Source organism: Mus caroli, chromosome 1 (assembly GCF_900094665.2).
Source record: "Mus caroli chromosome 1, CAROLI_EIJ_v1.1, whole genome shotgun sequence".
Taxonomy (NCBI): Eukaryota; Metazoa; Chordata; class Mammalia; order Rodentia; family Muridae; genus Mus; species Mus caroli.
This window is the reverse complement of record NC_034570.1, coordinates 39,711,473-39,734,105: the sequence shown is the minus strand read 5'-3', so window position 1 is coordinate 39,734,105 and position 22,633 is coordinate 39,711,473. Positions and strand designations below refer to the sequence as shown.

Here is a 22,633-nt window from a genome sequence, read left to right as displayed (position 1 = left end):
TCAAGTTTTACATGATTGTGTAGTCTTCTGGACTCAGAATCTATCTGTTCTGACCAGTTGAGGTAGTTAGCATAGGGAGGACATGTCTAATTTTGTTTTTTCCTGTTTTGGAAATAAAGATATTCTATTCTGGTGAGTGAGTATGACCATTGCTCTGCAGATGGGCTAGAGTTCAAAGAATGTAACACAGTGTTATCATAAAAGTGTTGACGTTTATTTATTATAGCACCATTGAGACATTTTGAAGTTGGAATTGGTAAAAAAATAAAACAAAAGCATTTGACCTGTATTGGGTGGTTGAAACAGCAAAAAATTGTATTCTTTTTTTGTCAAATTATGCTTTTTCCAAAAGTTTGGAAATAAATAACTGGAATTTAGTTGGTCACTTGCACTGGTTGATAAGATTAAAACAAGAGGAACACATGGATGTGGTTTTTGTTTTGTTGGGGTTTCAGAGAGTTTGGCTTATAAAAAGCAAACAGGGCCAATGTCCACACCAAATTCTTGATCAGGACCCCCAATGTCATAGGGTGCGATATCTATGATGGGTAGTCTCATTGCCTTGCGTGTTTGATATTCAAAGACTGTCTTGCTCCATTCCCCAGTGTGTTTCTATTCAAAAGAGAAGAAAATGTGTAAGAAAAAGTCATGACATTATTATTACCTACATGTTTTCCTTAACTTATCACATTCTAAAACTGTCTTCTGATCTCACAAAGCAGTTACTATACATGGAAACTTCTAGACATATGAAACCTTCTGTATTTAAGTTTTAATATTCTCAGTTGATAAGTAAGATTGTTAATCAAAGCCTGGCAAGACTCAAAAGTTAACCCAAGAGGGAGATGGCCACAGGCTAGCTCATTCACAAACCTGGTTCCGGTTATTGCTGTGGCACTATAGTTAACTTACAAGAAAATAGTTGAGTTACCCACAACAGGAGTGGCTAATATTAATGAATTATGAGAAAAAAGAATAGATCTTAAGTTGGACTTTACATTTTAAAGCAATAGTTATATCTGACAGACCTTATATAATTAATAGTATGTGTAATTTATAGTAAATATCCCAGTTATCAAAGTTATTTTTATGAGTTTAAATTTCAATTATTTTCATTTCAAAGGTTGTTCATCTAGAAGTTAAGGTCTATTCAATTTATTTAACATTTAACATTTGAAATATTTAACATTTCTATAACAAACAAGTGGATATTATATAATTCCCCCACCCAAGAAGCTTTTAGCTTTATTTCTTCTACTAGTTTTATTTCTGCTTCTCAAAACAGCTTGGATAATTAAACAATAAATTCTGAGTTTATTTGCCATCCTATCTGAAAAGACATTGGTACTTACAGTACAGCCATCCTCTAGAACTGTGTAAGTGAATTTGCTGTTTCCTTCAGCCTTAAATTCGCCTTCATTTGATCCCATCAGCTTCAGAGACTTCTTTACATTGCCATTTTCCTGATCCATATAGGCAATACTGTTTTTGCAGTGGTATGTAATGTTCTGGGAGGCCCGGCTGGAAAGAAGTCTGAGGAATGCCAGCTGCACATCAACGACATCTTCAGGAAGATCAGGAGGGCCATAGCTAAACTATAAAAAAAAGAAAAAAAATATTACATCTAAGCTTGTGACTGAAACCTAGAGTAAGTGATTCATTCATACAACATTAGCACTGACATTGTATTATAACTTGTTCATGTACATTATATGATCTTTTATTGTGTGCATAGATAAATGCCCTAGCAAGTTAAAGAAAGATGTTTACATGCAAATGACCTTGTATCATTTAGTCTTTTATAGGAATAATAATTGTTTAATCACACAAGTGTTTGGGGTGTTCTACTCAGTAACCATAAACAAGTAAAAGGAAAAAGGTGTTATGTAATAGGCATAGCTCAGTTTAAAGGTTATATCCTTTCTTACCTGAAAACCACCATTCATAGATTCTCCAAACCAAACATGTTTCTTCTCTACACCAGAATCTGTCCACCAGTGCTTACGTGGAACAGTCATGGGGCTGGCATTTATGCATGTTTCCCCAGTTTCCATGTTACAGAATACTTTTATAGCATCCATCTTGCAGCCTTGGTTAGGATCAACCCAGTATTCTCCTGAAATGTCACCAAAGAGATAATGTGAATTAGTTATAAAATTTAGAAGTGGAGGCTGAACCACAAGATTTGTTTGTTACTTGGTTCAGTGTATGGAGTACTACTGTATCTATTTGAACTATGTAGCACAACTGATTGATATTTCTGAAGTAAAAAGCTAGTAAGCACCATAAAAGCATGAAAATAGAAAAATACAGTGTTACCATTGACTGATGATGTACAGATTGGTGTATTTTATTTGTCTAAATATCATCTTTTATTTTAAAGATAACACTATAGTCCATATTTATGGCATATTTTAACTTAATTTGTACTTATTTCTTATTTTAATTAATGCCCAGAAGATAGTCTGAGTAAAAGCAGTGGTCTCTCTCAAGATATTTAAAAGCTTGAATTAATTTTGAAATGGTATTTTAAAATTTGAAAATATTAAGACATTTTATATAATAAATATATTTTGGTAATGAAAGCTAAAATTAAACATGTTACAGTAGATAAAACAGGAGTGATTTAAGAAAAAAAGTTTGAAATTTAATCATTAGTTCATTAAAATGAATTCTTTAAATATATAATATAATAATAAAAATAGTAAAATTATGCTTATCTAACCATGGGAATAGGATGATATATGCTACTTGCTCACTTAAATCATTCTGGTTTGGTATTTAGAAATATTTGTGTTAAAATTTCTATAGAAACATCCATAAAGTTTCTTTTCTTTTCTTTTTTTTTTTTTTTTTTTTTTTTTTTTTTTTTTAAAAATTTTTTTTTTTTTTTTTTTTTTTTTTTTTTTTTTTTTTTTTTTTTTTTTTTTTTGGTTTTTTGAGATAAAGTTTCTTATATTTGAGATATTTTGCAGTTACTTACATTATACCTTAAATGCTCCTTCAAATATTGTTTTTTCCTCTTTACTATCAAGCATTTTCAACTCAACTAACAATGTTAATTACAAGTACAAGATAGTACAAGAGCTTCAAAATATTTTCCATTGGATCAATTTTCTTGGTCAAATTCTAATATAGGCTGATTTTTCAGTAAGTTTACAGCATGAAAGATGAAGACTCGAACGTACCACTCTTAAGTTCAGGGTGGCAGAATTTCAGGTCTCTGCAGTTCCGAGCAGGGTTTTTCCGAGAGCCATCCGGGCTTATAAGACTCTCTATTTGTCCATTAACTGACTTGAGTGAAGACATGATCTCCTCAGTGTTGATCTTGAAATCCATTGGATCGTCTCCATAATAGGGTGAAAAGCCACCAGACTTTTCACCTCCAACTCCAGCAATGGCAGCAGCACCACCACCACAGCAGGGACCAGGGGCACCAGGGGGTCCAGGGGGTCCTGGCTGTCCAGGGTGGCCTGGCGAGCCCTAGATAAGTAAACGTACAGAACATAGAAATGTTTTTCTTTGGCCTCCACTAAAGAAACATGTCACTTATGTATAAAAATGAATCATAAGCAATCAATCCACATATGTTGTGACAATTAGTTTAATTAAAAAATATTTGGAATGTTTTGAAGTCTCATGATTGTCAGTGTGTGACAAATATGATTTGTTACATACAAATATGTTATTCTATTACATAGGAGTAAGTATGGAGCAGAAACTTTATCATTTCCTCTGTGTAGAGATGTAAGCAAATAGCCCAGAAGGCACAATACTGCCATGAAAAGGAATAAAATAGGGACTTCATCTTTGGGGCTCAAAATATGCTTGTGACTTATTGGTTTTTCATTTGTTACATGTGTATTTGTCGATGCAATGGTTTGCTGTTACATTTGTCCCAACACTGTACAGTTAGAAGGCATTAGCCATGATTTTATCAGTAGCAATACAGAAGTTTTATAGGTCATTTAATCAGTAAAACGTCTACAGAAACAAAATGATATCTGTGAGTTCTCTGATGTGAGACCAGCATGGCCTAATTTGTTTGGTTAGTAGAGTATGTGTCATTTTATTGATATGTCACTCAGAAAGGCATATATATATATATATATATATATATATATATATATATATATATTACATCCATGTTATTCTGACATAAACCATCTTAATGCAATCAAGAATGCATTAAATTAGCTTTCACTTTCTAAAGTAAGTGACTATACTGTCTAGTTTACAAAGAATGAAATGTTGGTGACACATTGTATCATAGCAAATTAAATTGTGTATGTATATGCATTTTTACCTCAGATCCTCTTTCACCTCTGTTGCCTCTAGGCCCTGGTGGTCCGATAGGACCTGGATGCCCACTTGTTCCATCTTTTCCAGGAGGTCCATGTGGTCCAACTGGTCCCTTAAGAAATGAACATGATGGTGTTATAATGCTAAAAATATATTCCTGCTGTGTAAACATTTTGAAATGTTCACCTTTCAATGTATTTTTATGACACTTACTCTGGGACCTGCAGGTCCTGGACTACCAATTGCACCCTGGTGACCAGCAGCACCCTGGAAAGCAAAAAGGGATAGAGGCCAGTGAAGGACTTCAGAGCTTAGGGAAGGAACTGTTCACAAATTCTGCAGGACCCAATGAAACAAGCATTTCTAATTCTTTCATTCATCATTCATTGTTTCATGTCAAACTACTACTTCAAATATGCCCTTGAGTTCATGTCTCATCTCTCCAGTCTATTTCATTAGGTATGCAGTAAAGGAGAATTCCTAACATTAGATGATGCACTTACAGGAGAACCTGGAGGACCTGGATTGCCAGGGAATCCTCGATGTCCTTTGATGCCATTAGAGCCACGTTCACCAGTTTCACCTTTGTCACCTCGTGGACCTTGGGGACCCTTTAAAAATACATTTTTAATTAGGGTCATTATTATACAGACATATTGAAAGATTAAAATTAAGCTTATAGTAAATATAATCTATAGAATATTAACTTTATTAATGAATATTTTATAGCATTCTATTAGATTTATTGTAATAATTATATTATCTTAGGAAGAAATCCCTATCAAAAGAGACTTCACAAACATAATAACAAAGATTGTTTCTGCTTTAACTTTGGATTGATAACTGTAATTCTCATATCACTATCTGCACAGAACTTTTAGATACAGATTTTTTTCTGTATCATCAAATGAAAGTTTATATTTTCTCCATAGTTACATATCTGTCATTCTAATTACTTTCTAGAGATTTCATAAAGCAGCAGGGTGTTTCTTATACTCTAAAATGAGTTTAAAAACACATCAGGACAAATGTCTAATACTTACCGGAGCACCTCGAGCTCCAGCAGGACCAGGAGCACCAGAAGGACCAGCAGGGCCCTAGAATGCAAGCAAGAAATGGAACAAATGCAGTGTGAACCAAATCTTGTCACTGATTCAACTCCATTTTAAAAAGTTAATTGTGTAGCGAAGACAGGAAGATGTGAGAGGAATGGGGGAGGAGAAACATACTGTATAAAAGATTAATTAAAAATTAAGTTAATTTTCAAATTAAATAAAATAAACAATTCTGAATTTTTTTCAAAAATGAAAATTGTTTTTTTTAAAATGCTAACTTCATTGCAGTGGGATCATAGTACACATACTGTTATTGGAAGCTAGAGTTCTGTAAATTCTGACATCATTCCCACAGCAAACAGAAAGCTGCCCAATTAATACCAAAGGAAATCAGCACAGATATATCATGATGGCAAGAGAACCATCCCATTGCCCCACCTCAGCCTCTTTTTGAGGGTTGAGAGCATATATATCATATATCGAGCGCAGCATTGTATTAGAACTCACAGTTTCTCCTCTGTCACCACTCTTTCCAGATGGACCAACAGGACCAGGTGGGCCTGGATGACCAGGAGCGCCTGGGGCACCAGGAGAACCATTTTCACCACGATCACCCTGGAACAAATTCATGGATCTTACCTAAGCATGAAGGCCATTGAATTTAATTACACATGTCTACTCTACATGAATTTGTTATACCTTGCCACCAGGAGATCCATCTCGACCTGGCTGACCATCTGATCCAGGGTTTCCCTGGTTAAAAGAGAGTTAAAAGAGAGCCTTTTACCCTTTTAAAGATAATTTATAGTTTGTATACAAAGTATCACATACCATTATGGCAGTTTTGAACAAAGGATATTTTAGTAAACTTTTCTCCCCTGTGACATTCCCACGCCCTTGATGCCCCTCTATTCTAGTGGAAGCCAAAGTTGCTTCTGGTGAAAAGAAATAGCACATATTTCCAATGTGGTTTAACTCTTTAAAGAACCATAATTCTTTGGAGGATATTTCTGTTTTCCTAAAGTTTCAGGAATAAATATGAGGGGAGTACTAATAAAAAGAAAGCCTAAAATGGTTTTTAAGAACAGCTAATAAATAAGTTTTTAGAAGCGGGAAATCTAAATTTGTTATGAAAATCTAAAACTAAACTTCATTTAATATTTCCATACTAAATATATCTCTCAAAAATCCCAGAGCACACTGTTCAAATATATTTTAATACAGAATGTTAATTGAAAATTAAGAATAATCATGAATGAATTATGAACATTTTTATATAAAATTGAATCTTGTAATTTTGCCTATTAACTCATTTTCTAAATTATTTGTGGTTACGTTCTCTTTATTACTGAATATATTGGGAAATGTTTTTGGTCGTAGAACATATTAGCCTAACTTACAAAAAGATTGATTATCAGAGAGGGAAGAAGAACTCTGTTACATGGACACATTTTATTTAAATTGTAAACATTAAGATTTAGTGGACCTTTGTTTAACTAATACTTGAATTTCAGACTGGAGAGATGTTGCAATGGCTAGAGATTATTCCAACTAAACCTGATGATTTGAGTTCAATATCCTGGTTGCTAAATGCTGAAATGGAAAATCTTACTCTTGAAAGCTGTCCTCTGACCTCCATATGTGCACCATAGTTCTATGTGCTCATAGGTATACACACTAGCAAACACAATTTAATAACTATAATTTTAAAAATATACCAAACAACTGGAGTATTTGCTGGCTGGTTTAACACTAGATCTGAACTGCTACTTACATCCCTTCCAGGTTCACCAGCTGTACCAGGCTGACCAGGAAGACCTTGGGGTCCAGGAGGACCGCGTTCCCCATTATGGCCACTGGCTCCTGGTTTTCCACCTTCACCCTGCAAACAAAGAAATAGAATACATTTCACTTTGTGATTCCAACTAATGAGGTGTTACCAGATTGGAGGGTGAAGTGTGATTTAGTCAGTTTCTATTGATGTTTACTTTTCTTGAAATTATGCCTTTCATAAGAGAAAAATGGGGAGCAGGGGTTTTGGATTTTTCTAGTGTCTCAGGGATTCTGTATAGTAAAATGCTCTCTTCATCAGAGCACAGTTGACTGTGAAGAACAGAAGCTTATGAGTACAGCAAGAAAAATAATGATAAACTATCATCTCAGTGACCCTTAGAATCAGAATTTATTAGAAACTTCCTAGATATGTTAATTACTGTTAAATTTCCTGCTACTATTTTCTGAAATATTTTGTTATGCTATGAAATATGGTGCGAGTGGAATTATGTTAACTTCTTTATTGAATGGACATTCCAGATACTAAGCACTATCATGTTCTGGTATCAGTGAAGGCAAACCAATAATTTTGACTTCAAGAGATGGGTAATTTACATCAGTTAAAGTATCATATATTTATGAGATGAAAAAGTTTCTCCCTTGGTAGTTATAGTGAACCAACTGAAGAATGCTCACAAGTTTCCTAACAGTGATGTTTGAGAAAGCAACATTGTTTTCCTGTGATGTTGGCTTGCTTGTGTATATGTGCAAAGCTTGTTTACTACGTCCTTTGCTAGTGTGTTCTGGGACGACTTAATGAAAGTTTTGCTTTTGCAAACCTCAGAGTGTCAAGAAGGTAAGATCTTTGATAATTTATACCTTGATCAGAAAACTTTTTATATCTAATACAGTGAAGAAATCTCTATACCTATGAAGTAAAGCAAACATCAGATGCAAGGTGACTATGCTTACCTTGATACCCTGAGGTCCAGGGCTACCCCTTGGACCTGGCATGCCTGGTGGTCCAGCAAGACCTCGTGCTCCAGTTAGCCCTGCAATTCCAAGTGGACCTGGGGATCCCTGTTGTAATAGATACGAAAGAATCAGCTTATTGCTACAGAATTCTGGTTCCCTTATTATGTTTGTTATCAGAATATGCAGTCTACCAACAAAACAGCAATAGCTCTCACCGGAGGACCCTGAGCACCAGGTGGCCCCTTCTCTCCAGGCTGTCCAGCATCACCTTTTGGTCCAGCTACTCCAGGGTTGCCAGGAGAACCACTGTTGCCTGCAGGACCTGGAGGGCCGTCCTTGCCAGGAGCACCACTGGGTCCTGGGGGCCCTGGATTACCCTGCAAATAATTTAAATTTTAACATGGCAGAAAGGGGTCTTTTTGCTTTCCTTGCCTTTTATTTATTTTAGATTTTAGGTGGGATTTGGTAGATGCTAAATTTGGTAGGTATCAAAATGTTTTCTTATTCTAGTCTTTCTGTAAGTTACATTGAAAAAAAAAAAACTGGAGAGAGCTTACATTATTGCCAGGAGGACCAGGAAGACCACGCCCACCGGGAAAGCCAGCAGTACCCTGTGAAATGTCAATGAACCAATTAGTTCAAGACTAAAACAAAACTCTGTAAACACATAAATATGAAGATAAGGAATGTTCCAGGAATTGAATTCTATCTTGAAGTTATTTAGGATTTGCCAACTCTCTTTAAATTTATACACAACTACCAAACCAAACCAAACCAAACCACCCCCCTAAAACAAAACTAAACTAAACACTGACTATAGTATTCTCTCTGTTGTTTTCATGTCATTATCCGGTCTTCACTTAGATTGGAATCAATAACTATGTTCAATAACAGTCATAGAATGATGGCTAAGAGAATTCATACTTACAGGACCACCAGGACTACCGCGTTCACCCTTTACACCCTGAGGACCAGGCGGACCCTAAATACAAATGAGAGGAAAGAATATTGAGTAAAGTAATAAAATAAACATTTGAGAAAAGCATTAATCACTGGAAAACCAGTAATGCTCCCTGAAGAGATTAAATTAGCTCACCTATGATCATATCCAAATTACAGAAATGAAAATTAGAATTAAGGACTATAATCATATGAAGATTATATTCTCCTCCCATAACACAAAAATCTTACATGAAATATTAACTTAGTAATAAACCAAAATGTCTTACACAATGGTTTAACAATAAGACTTACAGCAGGTCCAGAACCGCCAGTGGGTCCTGCAGGTCCTGGAGGGCCTCCTTCACCTTTCTCTCCAGGGGCACCTCTTTCTCCTTTAGCACCTGGTTCACCATTCTGTCCCTGAACACAGCAACAGTGACCATCTGTGAGTCAAGTTCCTTCACAACATGCTTGACTTATCATTGTTTCTCTTTAAAACATAGAACTTTTTTTTTTCTGGGAAGTTGTTGCCATCAAATAAGGATAGGAGGCTCTTAGAAGATATGCCAAAGCAAAACCAATCAAAATACTGTGGTAAAAGAAGGAGAATAAGGATAAGAATAAGGAGAAGGAGGAGGAGGAGGAGAAGGAAAAGGGTAAGGGTCTTCCCTTGAATTTGAAAATGAGCATCATGATGTTGCACAAAGAAGGATTGGTGTTTGAGCTGCTTAAAAAGGGGATAAAGTAATTTAGAATGGTAAAGTGGCTGAAGAAATACTGGAACCAGGGTAACATTTGCATTTGCTAGTTTTCAGTAATTTGATAAAAATAGGCATTGTGATATGCATTCTTAGAAGTCCATACTTACAGGAGCACCCGGGAAGCCAGCAGGTCCTGGAGGGCCATGTTCACCTCGCTCACCCTGAAGGAAGGTATATTATTAGTCACAGTGAAGGCCTTCTCCACAGGCATTATGTGTCTCTGTAGCTAAAAGTCTTTTTTTTACTTCTTATCAACATAAGAAAGGAACAGCACTACAACTGTTGATTTCTTCTGCCTTTGAACTGGGATATAACTTGCAAGGAATATATCATCAAAGTGTTCAAATATTTAATACACTTAAATATTGCAAGTATAATGTATTTAAAATTTGGCAGAAGGGTAAAATATCTACTAACACATTGATTAAACAAATACACTTTCTGTAGCTTTATCTTGATTGCCAAGTCTTTTTAGGGGCAAAGGATTTTTGATTTGGATAAGCTTTTGGTAAAGTTTAAGAGATGCTCATTTAGAAATATATACTGTTTTTCAATTTATGTACTTTCCCCAGAGTTTTTCCAGTAAATAAGGTATCTTAAATAATCTCATGAGGACTTTAACATTTTAAAATATGTTCTTGCATCTCATATATTTTAAACATAGAGCTTTAAACATGAAGATCAGAATACCAGGGTCAAAGTTGCTAAAGCTATGGACTGTTTTGTGTTGAGAGTATGATGAAAATGCCTTTAATACTTACAGGTCCACCTCGAGGTCCAGCTATACCTGGAAGTCCGGGGGAACCACCTTCACCCTGAGAAAAGATCAAATGATATTGTTACTGTTCTATGTCTATTAAAACAAAGATTGATTTTTGTTTCCAGTAGTTTTGTTACCTTATCTCCAGGCTGACCAGCTGGGCCAGGGGGACCAATAGGGCCAGCAGGACCCTGCAGGAAGAAGCGTCTTTAGTTTTGAAAAAATAAACATCATTTCTTGTATTAATCAGAGTGTAGGGACATTTATTTACCACTAAAGTGGGTATATTTTTGCTCTCTCTTGGCTCAAATGATTTGTTCATTGCTGTGTATAAGTATGAGAGTTTAGTAAGTTCACTACTCTGTGTGTATGATTGAAGAAGGTACTTGAATTAAGTGATTTCATTGATACATTCTTTTTCTTTAAACCATAATTAGAGAAGATAAATAGGATGTGATAAAATACCTTATGGTAACATCTTTTTAAAACTGTATTTCTTAACAATATTAATTACATTGGATTTCTTGATACATTATGGTAGCTATTCTTTGCTTTTATCATACTTCAGTCACTGTAGAACTATCAGGGAGTGATAGATAGAAGCTAAGATTTAAGTAGGGAAGTGATGAATATTGTTTTAATGTTCAGAATGTGGTAACATATGGTCTCATTTTATGAAACAGTGAAAGCTGAAGAAGGGTCTACAACATATTGCATATAATCAGGGCTCATTTCTCATTGATGTGAATACTCACCCTTGGCCCATCCTTTCCTGGAACTCCGTCAGCACCTGCACCACCTGGTTCACCCTGCCAATCAAAAGCAAGCATCATCAGATAACAACATCCCCAGCCAAACATAGCAATTCTCAGGATTTGCTGGGGTTAGAGATGATATTTTGATTGATATTTGTTATAGGACTCTATGTCAAAATTCACTTAAAATGATAACAACAATTTTGAAAATAGTTTCTAGTGATGGAAATTTCCTTTAATCTAGAAGGGGTGTTTTATTATAAAATCAAGATAAAACTATAAGCACCTTTTCACCCTTTGGGCCAGGACTTCCAGGACCTCCTCTTTCCCCTGGCATCCCTTGCAGACCAGGAGAACCAGAAGTACCAGGAGGGCCAGGGGGACCAGCAGGGCCCTGCAATGAAGAAATACATGACAAATGACAAGAAAGCAATTGAAGTGCATTCTCTAATATTTACGGGAATCAGAAACTACAGTTACCTTTCCTCCCTCAGGGCCAGGGGGTCCAGCTCCACCTCTAAGGCCAGGGTTTCCTGCTGTTCCAGGAGGCCCACGTTCTCCAGGTGCACCAGAATCACCCTATCATTGAAAATATAATGTCCATATTAGAATCACATTGTCAGAAAAGAAAAGCACTGAGATTATGTAGTTTTGATTATGTCTAATAAGGTTTTGAAGTTAGAAATTTTAATAGTTTTGCACATTTTATGAGTATAAAACTTTAATTTATTGTTTGAGAAAAGGAATCTTGTAAAAAGCATAGCAAAATGAAATGTGTATTTCTCCTGGTTAAACTAGACATGTCTTTAAAGTAATTACTGTTATTATTCAGAGAGATAAAGTTTGTGCTTCTGCCACCAGGACAGTTCTCTGTAGGGAAGCCATACACCAGCTGTATTTCCCCTTGATGGCACAGTCTGTGGTGCTTAATAATGTTATAATATTCAAATGGAGCAAAATTAATACATTAGAAGTGCTTGCAGTACTAAACATTGGAAATCTAATTTTTCTAAGCAAAGAACCCTTTAGTTCAATGTACTTAAATTTTTTTCTCTAATCAAGTTACTCCATAACATGGTAAAAAGGTAAAGAAATTACCTTGCCTCCAGGAGTTCCAGGTGCACCAACTTCACCCTTTGGACCCTAGGAGGTCAACATTATGTATGGTAAGCATTTGTCAGTATGTACTGCACAGGTATAAACAACATTGACATCTGTCATGCCTCTATGTTGTGCAATTGTTTAGATCATGAAGCTATGTATCTTAATTCTGTTATTTTATATAAAATGTAAACGTTTTGTAAGTGGCATTATAAGTAACTCATGTTTGCTTTGTTGTTATTTCTGTGGCAGGGTCTCATGCACCTCAAACACATTCAGCCAAGGGTGATATTGAACTTCTGATAATGCTGCATTTCTCCCCAAAGAGAATGAGAAGACAGGCCAACATTTGGTTTATACTCTGCTAGAGGCCTCACCAAGTGTTTCATGCATGCTAGCAATCACTGTACCATTTGATCTACACAATACAAACTTAGCTATTAGAACATACAAAGCTAATAATAGATAAATGAATTTTGATATTTTTCACTTAGTTGCTATGTTTTTCCAAGTTTTTATTAGATATTTTCTTTATTTACATTTCAAGTGCTATCCCAAAAGTCCCCTATACCCTCCCCCTGCCCTGCTCCCCTACCAACCCACTCCCACTTCATGGCCCTGATGTTCCCCTGTATTGGGGCATATAAAGTTTTCAAAACCAAGGGGCCTCTCTTCCCAATGATGGCCGACTAGGCCATCTTTTGCTACATATGCAGCTAGAGACATGAGCTCTGGGGGTACTGGTTAGTTGATATTGTTGCTCCACCTATAGTGTTGCAGACACCTTCAGTTCTTTGGGTACTTTCTCTAGCTCCTCTATTAGGGGCCCTATGCTCTATCCAATAGATGACTATAAGCACACACTCCTCTATTTGCCGGGCACTGGCATAGCCTCTTTAAAATAAGATTCAACTTACTGGTTCACCTGGTTTTCCATTTTCTCCTGGAGGACCACTGGTACCAGGTATGCCCTACAAATCAACAGAATTACATTGTGTGTGATCACTTCAAACACAGCTATGTGAAAGCTTTTTATATACAAATGTATTTTCCAGGTAGTTAATGACATAATTTTCATAATTTTAAGGTACAAAATGTTTGCCTTATTCATTAACCAGTGACAGATAGATGATAGTTACATATTAGAAACCTATGCTCTCATCTATATTTTTTGTTTTCTCTCTCTATATATATACAGATGAGCTGAGAGATAAGGATAGATTAACTTAGCTATGTGGAGTTTTCATTATAATAGAGAAAAGTATGTGCATATAGAACTCTATGAGTTCAATTCATTTTTAATAAATTTATATGTGCATTCTAGAATACCAATAGAAGAAAACTACTAGTAATGCTTTATTTCAGGATGGAAGAAAAACTTAAAAATTAAGTTTCAGATGAACATGTAGCCTGCTCACAAAATGTTGAAATATATTTATGTAATAAAAATGGGTACAAAAAGAAAATAGGGAATTGTCCATTAAAAACTAATAACATTTGAAGAACAAGCTCTTACTTGTAATCCTTGTGGGCCAGGGGGTCCAGAATCTCCCTTGTCACCAGCCGGGCCCTAGGTTCAGAAGCACAATTATATACTCCATTGTAAAATTGTCATTCCTAGTTAGTCTTCAGTCCACCTCTCAGTAGGCCTATTGCTTACTTTAAAAGGCAAAAATGTTAAGAGTAGGGAAATCTTGATCTATAGAAGATATTCAAGCACATTAATACAACATATAATTAATGCCAACATTTAACTTGATAATAAAATAAGAAAGGCTAGTAACTGCTTGGTGAAATATGGCACAGTGGTAGAGGTAACATACATTCTAAACTCTTGACCTTGTTATATCTCTACCCTACCTCTATCTTAATTATATGAAAACTTACAGTAGGTCCTGGGGGACCCTGAGGTCCAGTCTCCCCATTCTTTCCAGCAGGACCCTACAAAAATGACAGTCAGGGAAACAGAATTAATACATATAACAAGGAAGTATTGAGGCTGAAGATGGCTGAAATGATTAGAAAGCCAGAAATAAACCAAAGCTACATACTGGAAGGCCAGGTCCTCCAGGGCCACCCCGTTCTCCATTCTTGCCAGGGGCACCCTAAAGAAAAAAGCAAGGGTTTATATTCTCAAAAAGTAATTCACTAATAAAAGTCCAAACCCCATTTTTTGACCTTGCTACACATGCGAAGCCACACACACACATACATACACCCATTGCCAACTATATATTTGTCTCTATTCATACATGCTGCTCAATTGTCACATATTCTTTCATGTTTGAATGATAGGCTAAGTATTGGGTGATTTCACATTTTCATATAGAGGTCAAAGGCCATTAATCTGTCAAATATTTATTGAAGAAAGTAATTATAGAACTTACATCATTTCCTTTAGGACCAGGGAAACCCATGACACCAGGCTGACCTCTGGGACCAGATGGGCCAGGGGGACCAGGGCGACCACTTTCTCCTTGACTTCCCTAGTAAGAAAAACAATTACCATAGTCAGGACTTGATGAACAAATAATCTGATTATAATATACATATACACACATTCAAATCTATCCAATGTATGCATTTAATTTTTTTTACTGGGTTAGTAAAATGAGACATCATAATTGTACATACAGGAGGTCCTGGTTTTCCATCATTGCCTGGTCCACCTGGACTTCCGGGCATACCCTAAATGAGAAATATTGCAGTCATGTGATTTAAATGTGAAAGTACAACATAGTTAACATGTACAACTTTGAGATTTACGTGTTTATATGTATCCTTGCAAATGTACTCCCTATTTGCTGCTTAAAAACTGATCCTAGTCAAATATTTAATTTTATTCTTGTCCTTAGTCTGTCTTGACCCATTTTTTTTTTTTGAAATAAGGAATTTGGTTTGGTTACTTTGCGACTTTTAAAAGGTATCATCTGGTGAAGTTGTCTTTAGCCTATCATTATTTGTATTGTCTTTCTTCTTACCAGTTTACAGCATTAGTCAAACAAATGTGTCTCCTTACCCGTATCCCTGGACCTCCAGGGGTTCCATCTCGGCCAGGTTCTCCAGCTACTCCTCTGGGTCCCGCAGGACCTGGGCCACCACGCTCTCCGGGAGGACCCTAAGTTGTGAGATAACAAGTCGTAAAAATTTTTTATTGACATAGACATTGACAATACTTAATCTATAACTGTTGGAGTTTTTGGCCTCTCAAGGACAGTTTTGTGTTGCTGTATTCTGATCTATAAAAATCATCTGTTTTAATTTGGTTTTCATCTTGAAGAAAAATTGGGCAACTATGATGAATATTCTATGCTTATAACCAACATTATTAATTGGAAGTAACTATTTTTTACACTTAATTAAGGAAATTTAATGATTAGAAGTTCCTTTGGAGCTTCCTCCATATGTGCAGATGATTTCTATAATTCTTGCAGTGACCCTGAGGTTAGTGACTTCTCGCTCAGGACATGACATGCATGAAGTGGCTTTAGTTGGTCAGATAGCCATGAAAGTATCAAAGTAGGGGCTAGAGTCACAAGGTGATGATTTGTGTTTTTTTATCCTGTTACATGTCCTTCACATAGTTATTCTCCCATTAGTGGTATAACATATGATAGAAATACCGATTTGTAATAATGGCATTTAGGAGCTGAAGTATACCTTTTCTCCTGGGATGCCATTTGGCCCTGCAGGTCCTCGGAAGCCACTAGGACCCTAGAAACAATCAACAGTTAAATATTTCAGTTTAAAAGATTAAAACTTTTTCATACTTCATAGGTTGCAATATAGTTATTCTTGTATTACTAAGATCTTTTAACAGAATGTGGGAATTAATTTAGTGGTAGAGCATTGCCACAAAACACATCATGGGGTCAGTTCCTAGCACTGAGAAAATAAAACAAAAAAAAAACAAACTCAAAACTCCTAAACAGTGAAATATCCTGAATCACGGGAAAAACAATTCAACAAAATGTATAAACAAAACAGAAATAAGCACTCAGATTTTAAGTTTAAACTAAACATGCCAAGAAAAACAATGGACAGAAGGGCAGGTGGTTCACAATTTATATCACTTGTTTAATCTCTTGAGAGACAGAGTTAGGAGAATCTCTAAATTTGGGGCCTGTCTGTAGTGAGTCATTGTGTAAAAACAATTCACTATTAAGGCTTTCCTCGTGTCTTAAACTGCTGTGGAGGTTCATACCTCTAATCTAAGTAGCAGGGGGAGCTGAGGTAGGAGGATTGCCATGAGTTTGAGACCAGCCTTAGCCACAGAGTAAAGGTCAAGCCAACCTAGTTTATAAGTAAGACCCTGTCTCAACAAACAAACAAACAAATAAACAAACAAACAAAAAAATCAAAGGTTACTGTGTCCCAATGAGTAGTGAAACTGGTAAAAATGGAAACCTACCCTTTCTCCTGCGGCTCCTGGAAGTCCATTTGCACCAGGTTCTCCAGGTGATCCATCTTTGCCATCTTCGCCCTTAGGTCCTGGAATTCCTGGGGAACCAGCTTCACCCTAACAATATAAAGAATTTTGCCTAGATTTCGTTGAGAAACTTACTCATTACTTTCTCATCACTCTGCAGTTGTCTGAGTAACTAAGCCCTGTTGGCTTAATACTGACCCGTTCACCGCGTGCTCCTGGCTCTCCCTTAGCACCGTTCTTGCCGGGTTCACCCTAAAATAAAACGAAATCTCCATGTAAAAACAACAAGGATTTGACTAACAAAATCACAATTGGCTAGATGTTATACTGTCATATAGCTAGAGGGAGAGCTGGATAACTTAAACTGAGAAGGAGTAAAAGGAATGTCAATATTTTGTTGTGAGAGTTAAACATAAACTTCCAGACATTGAAAGAGAGGTGAACTTACTGAAGGACCTCGTGTTCCGGGTATACCATTAGTTCCTGCTGGTCCAGGGGGGCCCCTTGCTCCTATTAGTCCAGGGGCTCCGGGAATGCCAGCCGGACCCTAAAAACAACACAAACACTCTCATTAGCAAAGCATGGACCTTCCTTTCTACTGTCTGGCTTTAATATTTAGTTCTTCTGTGTGAGGAAGAGCTGAGGGTGGGACAGCTTACTTACCATTTCACCCTTTCCACCAGGACTGCCATTATTCCCAGGAGGGCCCTAGGCACACAAGGTGAGAGAGCATATTATCAGAGCACATGGATTTGGAGTTCTCTGTTTAGAGAATATATTTACTGATAGGTATTATATATTGCAGAGAATATGTTATTTCTCTAGCAACAGCACCTATACATATATATATACACCTATACATATATATGTATATGTATTAGTTCCTGGTGGTCCAGGGGAACCTATATGTATAGGTGCTGTTGCTATATATGAATTATGTCAGATAGATACTTGTTCTAAATTATTAAAAATACAGGAATAAGAGAACTTTAGTTTTGTTTATTTCCTGCTTGGTGGTTAGTGTAAGCAACCTGCACGGATGGACTAAGTCTAGCAGCTTGAATTCCCTCTTATATGCTACTTACAGGAGGCCCTTGAGCACCAGCATGTCCCTGCGGTCCAGGCTCCCCTCTTTGTCCTGGAGAGCCATTTGAGCCAGGGGACCCTGCAGGTCCAACTTCACCCTAAAGAGACAAATTCCAACATGTCAGTTTTCCTTTCCACTTTTAATAACTTAGCTTTCAGCTCTGATTAAAGTCATTTCCCTAAAGCTATATTACTATGGTTATACGCTATAGCTAAAACAAAGGATTATTAATCATAGCAACAAAGGACAACGGTAAATATGGGTCTGCCCATGTTATAGATGTTTCCTAGAAAAGACCTTGGAAAAAGTCGATGCACTCAGAAGACATATCAGGATGGTACAGTACTAATGAGAATATATTATACATCATATGTATGATATATTATATACTATATATACACTATATACTACATATTTATGCACACATATGTAAGAGAGGAGAGACTGGAGACTAGAATGGAGCTCTAAATCTCTCTGTAGATGAAAATGTACATTTGATTATTTTTATTGGTCAATTCTGAGAAGCAATCGAATGAATTTTTGTCTATATTTATATATTCTTCTAAAGAACTGTACGCTTACCTTAGCACCAGGGGATCCAGGGAATCCTGCAGTTCCAGGAGGACCAGGGGGACCCTAAAACAATGTACAATTTGCACATAACAAAGTTGTGTAAGATAAGAAAGGGGTTACATCTGAAGTTTGAACATGAGTATTGCTAGACACTTTTTCATTAATCCTGTGACTTACAGGATACTTACCTCTGAGCCGTTGTACTCTTTACATCATAGAGATACTATCACTATCTATTTTGCATTTCTTTTAATTGGCATGTCCAATGTTGGATATTAAACACAAATGCCATGTACATGTCAATCTAGTATGACACCTACAAATTGCTTCCATTTCCAAGGTTAAAATAATCAAGAAGCAGTATGGATTTTCTATATTATAATATAGTATAATATAATATAATACATAATTCAAAATTTCTAAGCACTATGGAACAAAGCAGGATTGGATGCAAAGTTACTCACAGGTTGCCCGTCACTGCCCCGAGCACCATCATTGCCTCGAGCACCCTACAAAGAGAAGTTTGTCTCAATATTTTCTTACTTATGAAAGATTAATTAAAAGTATCATTAGACTACAATTCAAGATCAATTAAACTGAATTTCTCTCAAATATAGAAAGTGAAGTTTGAGCTGGGTGTGGTGGTGCACGCTTTTAATCCCAGCACTCGGGAGGCAGAGGCAGGCAGATTTCTGAGTTCGAGGCCAGCCTGGTCTACAAAGTGAGTTCTAGGACAGCCAGGGCTATACAGAGAAACCCTGTTTCGAAAAACAAAAACAAAAAAACAAAACAAACAAACAAAAAAAAGAAAGTGAAGTTTGGTTTCAAACATTTTATTATGAAAGTTTAGTTACAAGTAATGTTATAACTACGATCCAAGCTCAATTGAGTTGATTTTGCCTCAAATATATTAAAATTTGCTTACTCATCACATATTTTTAGACTCTGTGTTAGAATGTTGGGGCACCACATTAGTGGCATGTATCAGAACTAGATTCTGGGCTTTTAGAATTGAATGTGAATATGTTACTCTAATGAATTATGAAACTAATACCCCAACAGCCATCAAAATTATGACCAGAGAGAGCAATTGTAAGACATTCCTTTCCATATCATTACATCCAAAGCTTGACAGAGCTGACCACCCCTACTTTCATCTGGGTACACTATGGCAATACTCACTGCAGCTCCAGGAAGGCCTGGTCGTCCTCGCTCACCAGGAGCACCTCTGGGACCCTGCAACCAAAATTCAAAGCATGATCTTATTGTAAATGTGACATGTGTGAGAACAGCTGGAAAGGAGAAAGGCAATAGGATTGGAAGCTTAATACTAATACTGATAATTACATGAGAGGAAACATAATTACCATTGGGCCAGGAGCTCCGTTGTCTCCTGGAAGACCATTTTCACCCTAGGGATATGCAAAATGTTACTATTTTGTGTAACAGACACTTTGACACTACAAATATTGTATCACAGAAAATACTAAGAAAAATGTGTACTTTAGTAATATCAAATTGCTGAATGAATTTGATTTTCATTATCAGATACTTCAGTTTCTGCATTTTAAATGCACGATGGATAAACATATTATTTACTAGACACACTGAGATATACAAACATTTTTATGTCCGATTCTTTGTTATTAGCTTTCATGGAAGATTTAAGATTTACATATAGCTAAGCAATGGCTAGATGAAAAGGACAGTTGTAAGACTAAGTTAGGTCCCGTAAGATAAATCTTAACAGTTCCAGACTCGAAAGGAGTTTACTCATGAACGCTGTGTGCTCCAATTTACCTTCAGTCCAGGAGCACCTGTTTCTCCCTTTTCTCCATTGCGTCCATCAAAGCCCTAGAAATATTTTTAAAAACAATTGTTTATTCATTTTTATTTTTTGTTTTGTTTTATTAGATATTTTTTTTATTTACATTTCAAATGTTACCCCCTTTCCTGGTTTCCCCTCCAAAACCCCCCTATCCTCTCCCCACCCCTTTGCTCACCAACCCACCCACTCCCACTTCCTGTCCCTGGTATTCCCCTACACTGAGGCATAAAGTCTTCACAGGACCCAAGGCCTAAATTTGTTAACAACTCAGTATAGTTGGTAAGTTTTACATTGAATTTTCATTACTGTTTTTATTATATGTGGCTAATGTAGTGATAATTTAATCCATGTAAATTTTGAACTGCTGAACATTTGGCAAAGTATTACTACAAAAAAAAGAAACTAATGAGAACATTCAATTTAGTATGATTAAAGAGTTGCCTTAAGTACAGAAGAGTAAACCCTAGTTTGATGGATATTGTTCTTAGTTTGATAGATTTTTGGATGGATTGACTTTATCTAAAGTTTGTTAAAACTAAAAGTGCTCTGCCTATTCATAAATTATATCTAAGTTCATGAATACAGGGTTAGGATTAGAGTCACTTACTCTGTGTCCTTTCATACCAGGGAATCCAGGCATGCCAGCTGGGCCTTTGATACCCTAAAAGTAATGAATGGGAAAGATGGTAATTAACATTCAAATCAACATTCAGTGATAAAAATGCATTTATTTTGATGTTTATTTCAGTTTGATTATTTGTTTGTTTTTTTTTTTTGAAGTTAAAATTAAAATACTTTGACTGTTCTAGGTAGTTTATTTAATGAAGACTTACTGGAGGTCCAGGCAGTCCACGCTCTCCAGGTCGTCCGGGTCTTCCTGACTCTCCCTAGGCAGAGAAATAAAGAATATATAAAGGTTTATGTATGGGGAAATGTGCAATAAGTAGGGAGCAATCTGTTTGGACTGAACGTATAGTTGTGAGATCATATATTTTTTCGATTATTTATTTTTTAAGACACAATCTTCCTAGGTAACTCTGGCTGGTACTGTACTCTTGAAACTTGCAGCCACACCTCTAGAGTGCTCAGATTACAAGTGAGTGTTTATTGCTCAGTGTGACACCAGTTTTCTCAATAGAAGAACTGAGGGAGGCTTCTCCTACCTTGACATAAACCTATGAAGAAATAGTACAAATGTCTCACATTCCTGAAATGTTCAGATCTTTTCCAAATCAATAAGAGGAATTTACCATTGGAAGTTAAATAAGCAAAAAGGGAGAATATTTAATATTTATAAATTTATGCTTATAGAGAAATTATATTAATATATGGAGTCTATGTGACAGAATATAAGGAAAAAAAAATCCTGCCATTCCTGGAATGAAAATAAAGTCGATCTGAGGGTTCTGATAGAACTTATCAAATGATGTATACCTTTGTGAGTACAAAACAGAGATTACTACTTAAATGCAATGATAATATCCTGAAAAGTGAAAAAAAACAATCATCTCATCACACAGTGATTCAGAGATTCAATAAATTTAACAAGATTTCTAATGAACATTTCAGTAAGAGAATGTGACTCTCCATCAAATTACCCTAGAAGCAATAAAAAGTACTAATCAGGGCTAGACATAACTCTTAAGAAAGGTAATTTGCGCTCAGACATCCATTTTAAAATGCTGTGGGAATCCTCCCAACCTCTAATATGAGCTAAAATGTTTGTTGGGTACAATTTTTTTGAAAGAGGCTTCCATTTCTAAGATTCTTTGATAGTGGATGCATTTAAGGCAGTCTGTCATTCAACATGAATGTTGCTGTATTTCTATTTAACTTATAAGTACTTACATCCTTTCCAGCAGGACCAGATGGACCAAGAGCACCAGGAGGTCCTGGAGGACCCTGAAATAAGAAAATAGAAACAGAAATAATCAATATTTTGTGTTACATTTTCTTGTTGTATGATATGTGCATTCTGGAAGCAAATGTGTCTTTGAAACATCCCTCTGTCCTCACCATGAAAATTATTCTGAATTTATATTATACCTTCATTATATTTAAGTTTTAGTGTTAAATAAATTTTAGTGAACTATTTAAATATCATGTATCTATGTCATACTAAATATGTATATTTGTATTTCTATATTTTGAGATATTGACTATACAAAAATATAAAAACATTTTGCAATATTTCAAAATATTGTCTTAAAATAACATTTATTTTATTTTTTGATACCTATATGGCATATTATTCTTGGATATTCTTGTCTTTCTCTCTGCACTATGCAGATG

The 22,633-nt window shown here is 35.9% G+C and overlaps 1 protein-coding gene across 1 annotated transcript in view; it reads right to left on the bottom strand.

The window, feature by feature from the left end:
- Nucleotides 1-192: 192 nt before the first annotated feature.
- Nucleotides 193-22,633, bottom strand: part of Col3a1 (collagen type III alpha 1 chain) — a 37,231-nt gene continuing 14,790 nt past the window's right edge. Inside the window, exons 8-51 of the mRNA XM_021152668.1 lie at nucleotides 22,190-22,243; nucleotides 21,175-21,228; nucleotides 20,949-21,002; nucleotides 20,314-20,367; nucleotides 19,881-19,925; nucleotides 19,696-19,749; nucleotides 18,978-19,022; nucleotides 18,523-18,576; nucleotides 17,939-18,037; nucleotides 17,517-17,561; nucleotides 17,302-17,400; nucleotides 17,052-17,105; nucleotides 16,836-16,943; nucleotides 16,085-16,138; nucleotides 15,444-15,542; nucleotides 15,059-15,112; nucleotides 14,812-14,910; nucleotides 14,476-14,529; nucleotides 14,312-14,365; nucleotides 13,941-13,994; nucleotides 13,342-13,395; nucleotides 12,422-12,466; nucleotides 11,804-11,902; nucleotides 11,610-11,717; nucleotides 11,324-11,377; nucleotides 10,706-10,759; nucleotides 10,570-10,623; nucleotides 9,916-9,969; nucleotides 9,360-9,467; nucleotides 9,034-9,087; nucleotides 8,663-8,716; nucleotides 8,321-8,482; nucleotides 8,103-8,210; nucleotides 7,132-7,239; nucleotides 6,057-6,110; nucleotides 5,865-5,972; nucleotides 5,346-5,399; nucleotides 4,806-4,913; nucleotides 4,516-4,569; nucleotides 4,307-4,414; nucleotides 3,189-3,483; nucleotides 1,929-2,116; nucleotides 1,353-1,595; nucleotides 193-612 (exon numbers count right to left, since the gene is read on the bottom strand). Coding sequence (XP_021008327.1) covers nucleotides 466-612; nucleotides 1,353-1,595; nucleotides 1,929-2,116; nucleotides 3,189-3,483; nucleotides 4,307-4,414; nucleotides 4,516-4,569; nucleotides 4,806-4,913; nucleotides 5,346-5,399; nucleotides 5,865-5,972; nucleotides 6,057-6,110; nucleotides 7,132-7,239; nucleotides 8,103-8,210; nucleotides 8,321-8,482; nucleotides 8,663-8,716; nucleotides 9,034-9,087; nucleotides 9,360-9,467; nucleotides 9,916-9,969; nucleotides 10,570-10,623; nucleotides 10,706-10,759; nucleotides 11,324-11,377; nucleotides 11,610-11,717; nucleotides 11,804-11,902; nucleotides 12,422-12,466; nucleotides 13,342-13,395; nucleotides 13,941-13,994; nucleotides 14,312-14,365; nucleotides 14,476-14,529; nucleotides 14,812-14,910; nucleotides 15,059-15,112; nucleotides 15,444-15,542; nucleotides 16,085-16,138; nucleotides 16,836-16,943; nucleotides 17,052-17,105; nucleotides 17,302-17,400; nucleotides 17,517-17,561; nucleotides 17,939-18,037; nucleotides 18,523-18,576; nucleotides 18,978-19,022; nucleotides 19,696-19,749; nucleotides 19,881-19,925; nucleotides 20,314-20,367; nucleotides 20,949-21,002; nucleotides 21,175-21,228; nucleotides 22,190-22,243 — 3,762 coding nt within the window. The 3' untranslated portion in view covers nucleotides 193-465. The remainder of the gene's footprint in view (nucleotides 613-1,352; nucleotides 1,596-1,928; nucleotides 2,117-3,188; nucleotides 3,484-4,306; nucleotides 4,415-4,515; nucleotides 4,570-4,805; nucleotides 4,914-5,345; nucleotides 5,400-5,864; nucleotides 5,973-6,056; nucleotides 6,111-7,131; nucleotides 7,240-8,102; nucleotides 8,211-8,320; nucleotides 8,483-8,662; nucleotides 8,717-9,033; nucleotides 9,088-9,359; nucleotides 9,468-9,915; nucleotides 9,970-10,569; nucleotides 10,624-10,705; nucleotides 10,760-11,323; nucleotides 11,378-11,609; nucleotides 11,718-11,803; nucleotides 11,903-12,421; nucleotides 12,467-13,341; nucleotides 13,396-13,940; nucleotides 13,995-14,311; nucleotides 14,366-14,475; nucleotides 14,530-14,811; nucleotides 14,911-15,058; nucleotides 15,113-15,443; nucleotides 15,543-16,084; nucleotides 16,139-16,835; nucleotides 16,944-17,051; nucleotides 17,106-17,301; nucleotides 17,401-17,516; nucleotides 17,562-17,938; nucleotides 18,038-18,522; nucleotides 18,577-18,977; nucleotides 19,023-19,695; nucleotides 19,750-19,880; nucleotides 19,926-20,313; nucleotides 20,368-20,948; nucleotides 21,003-21,174; nucleotides 21,229-22,189; nucleotides 22,244-22,633) is intronic.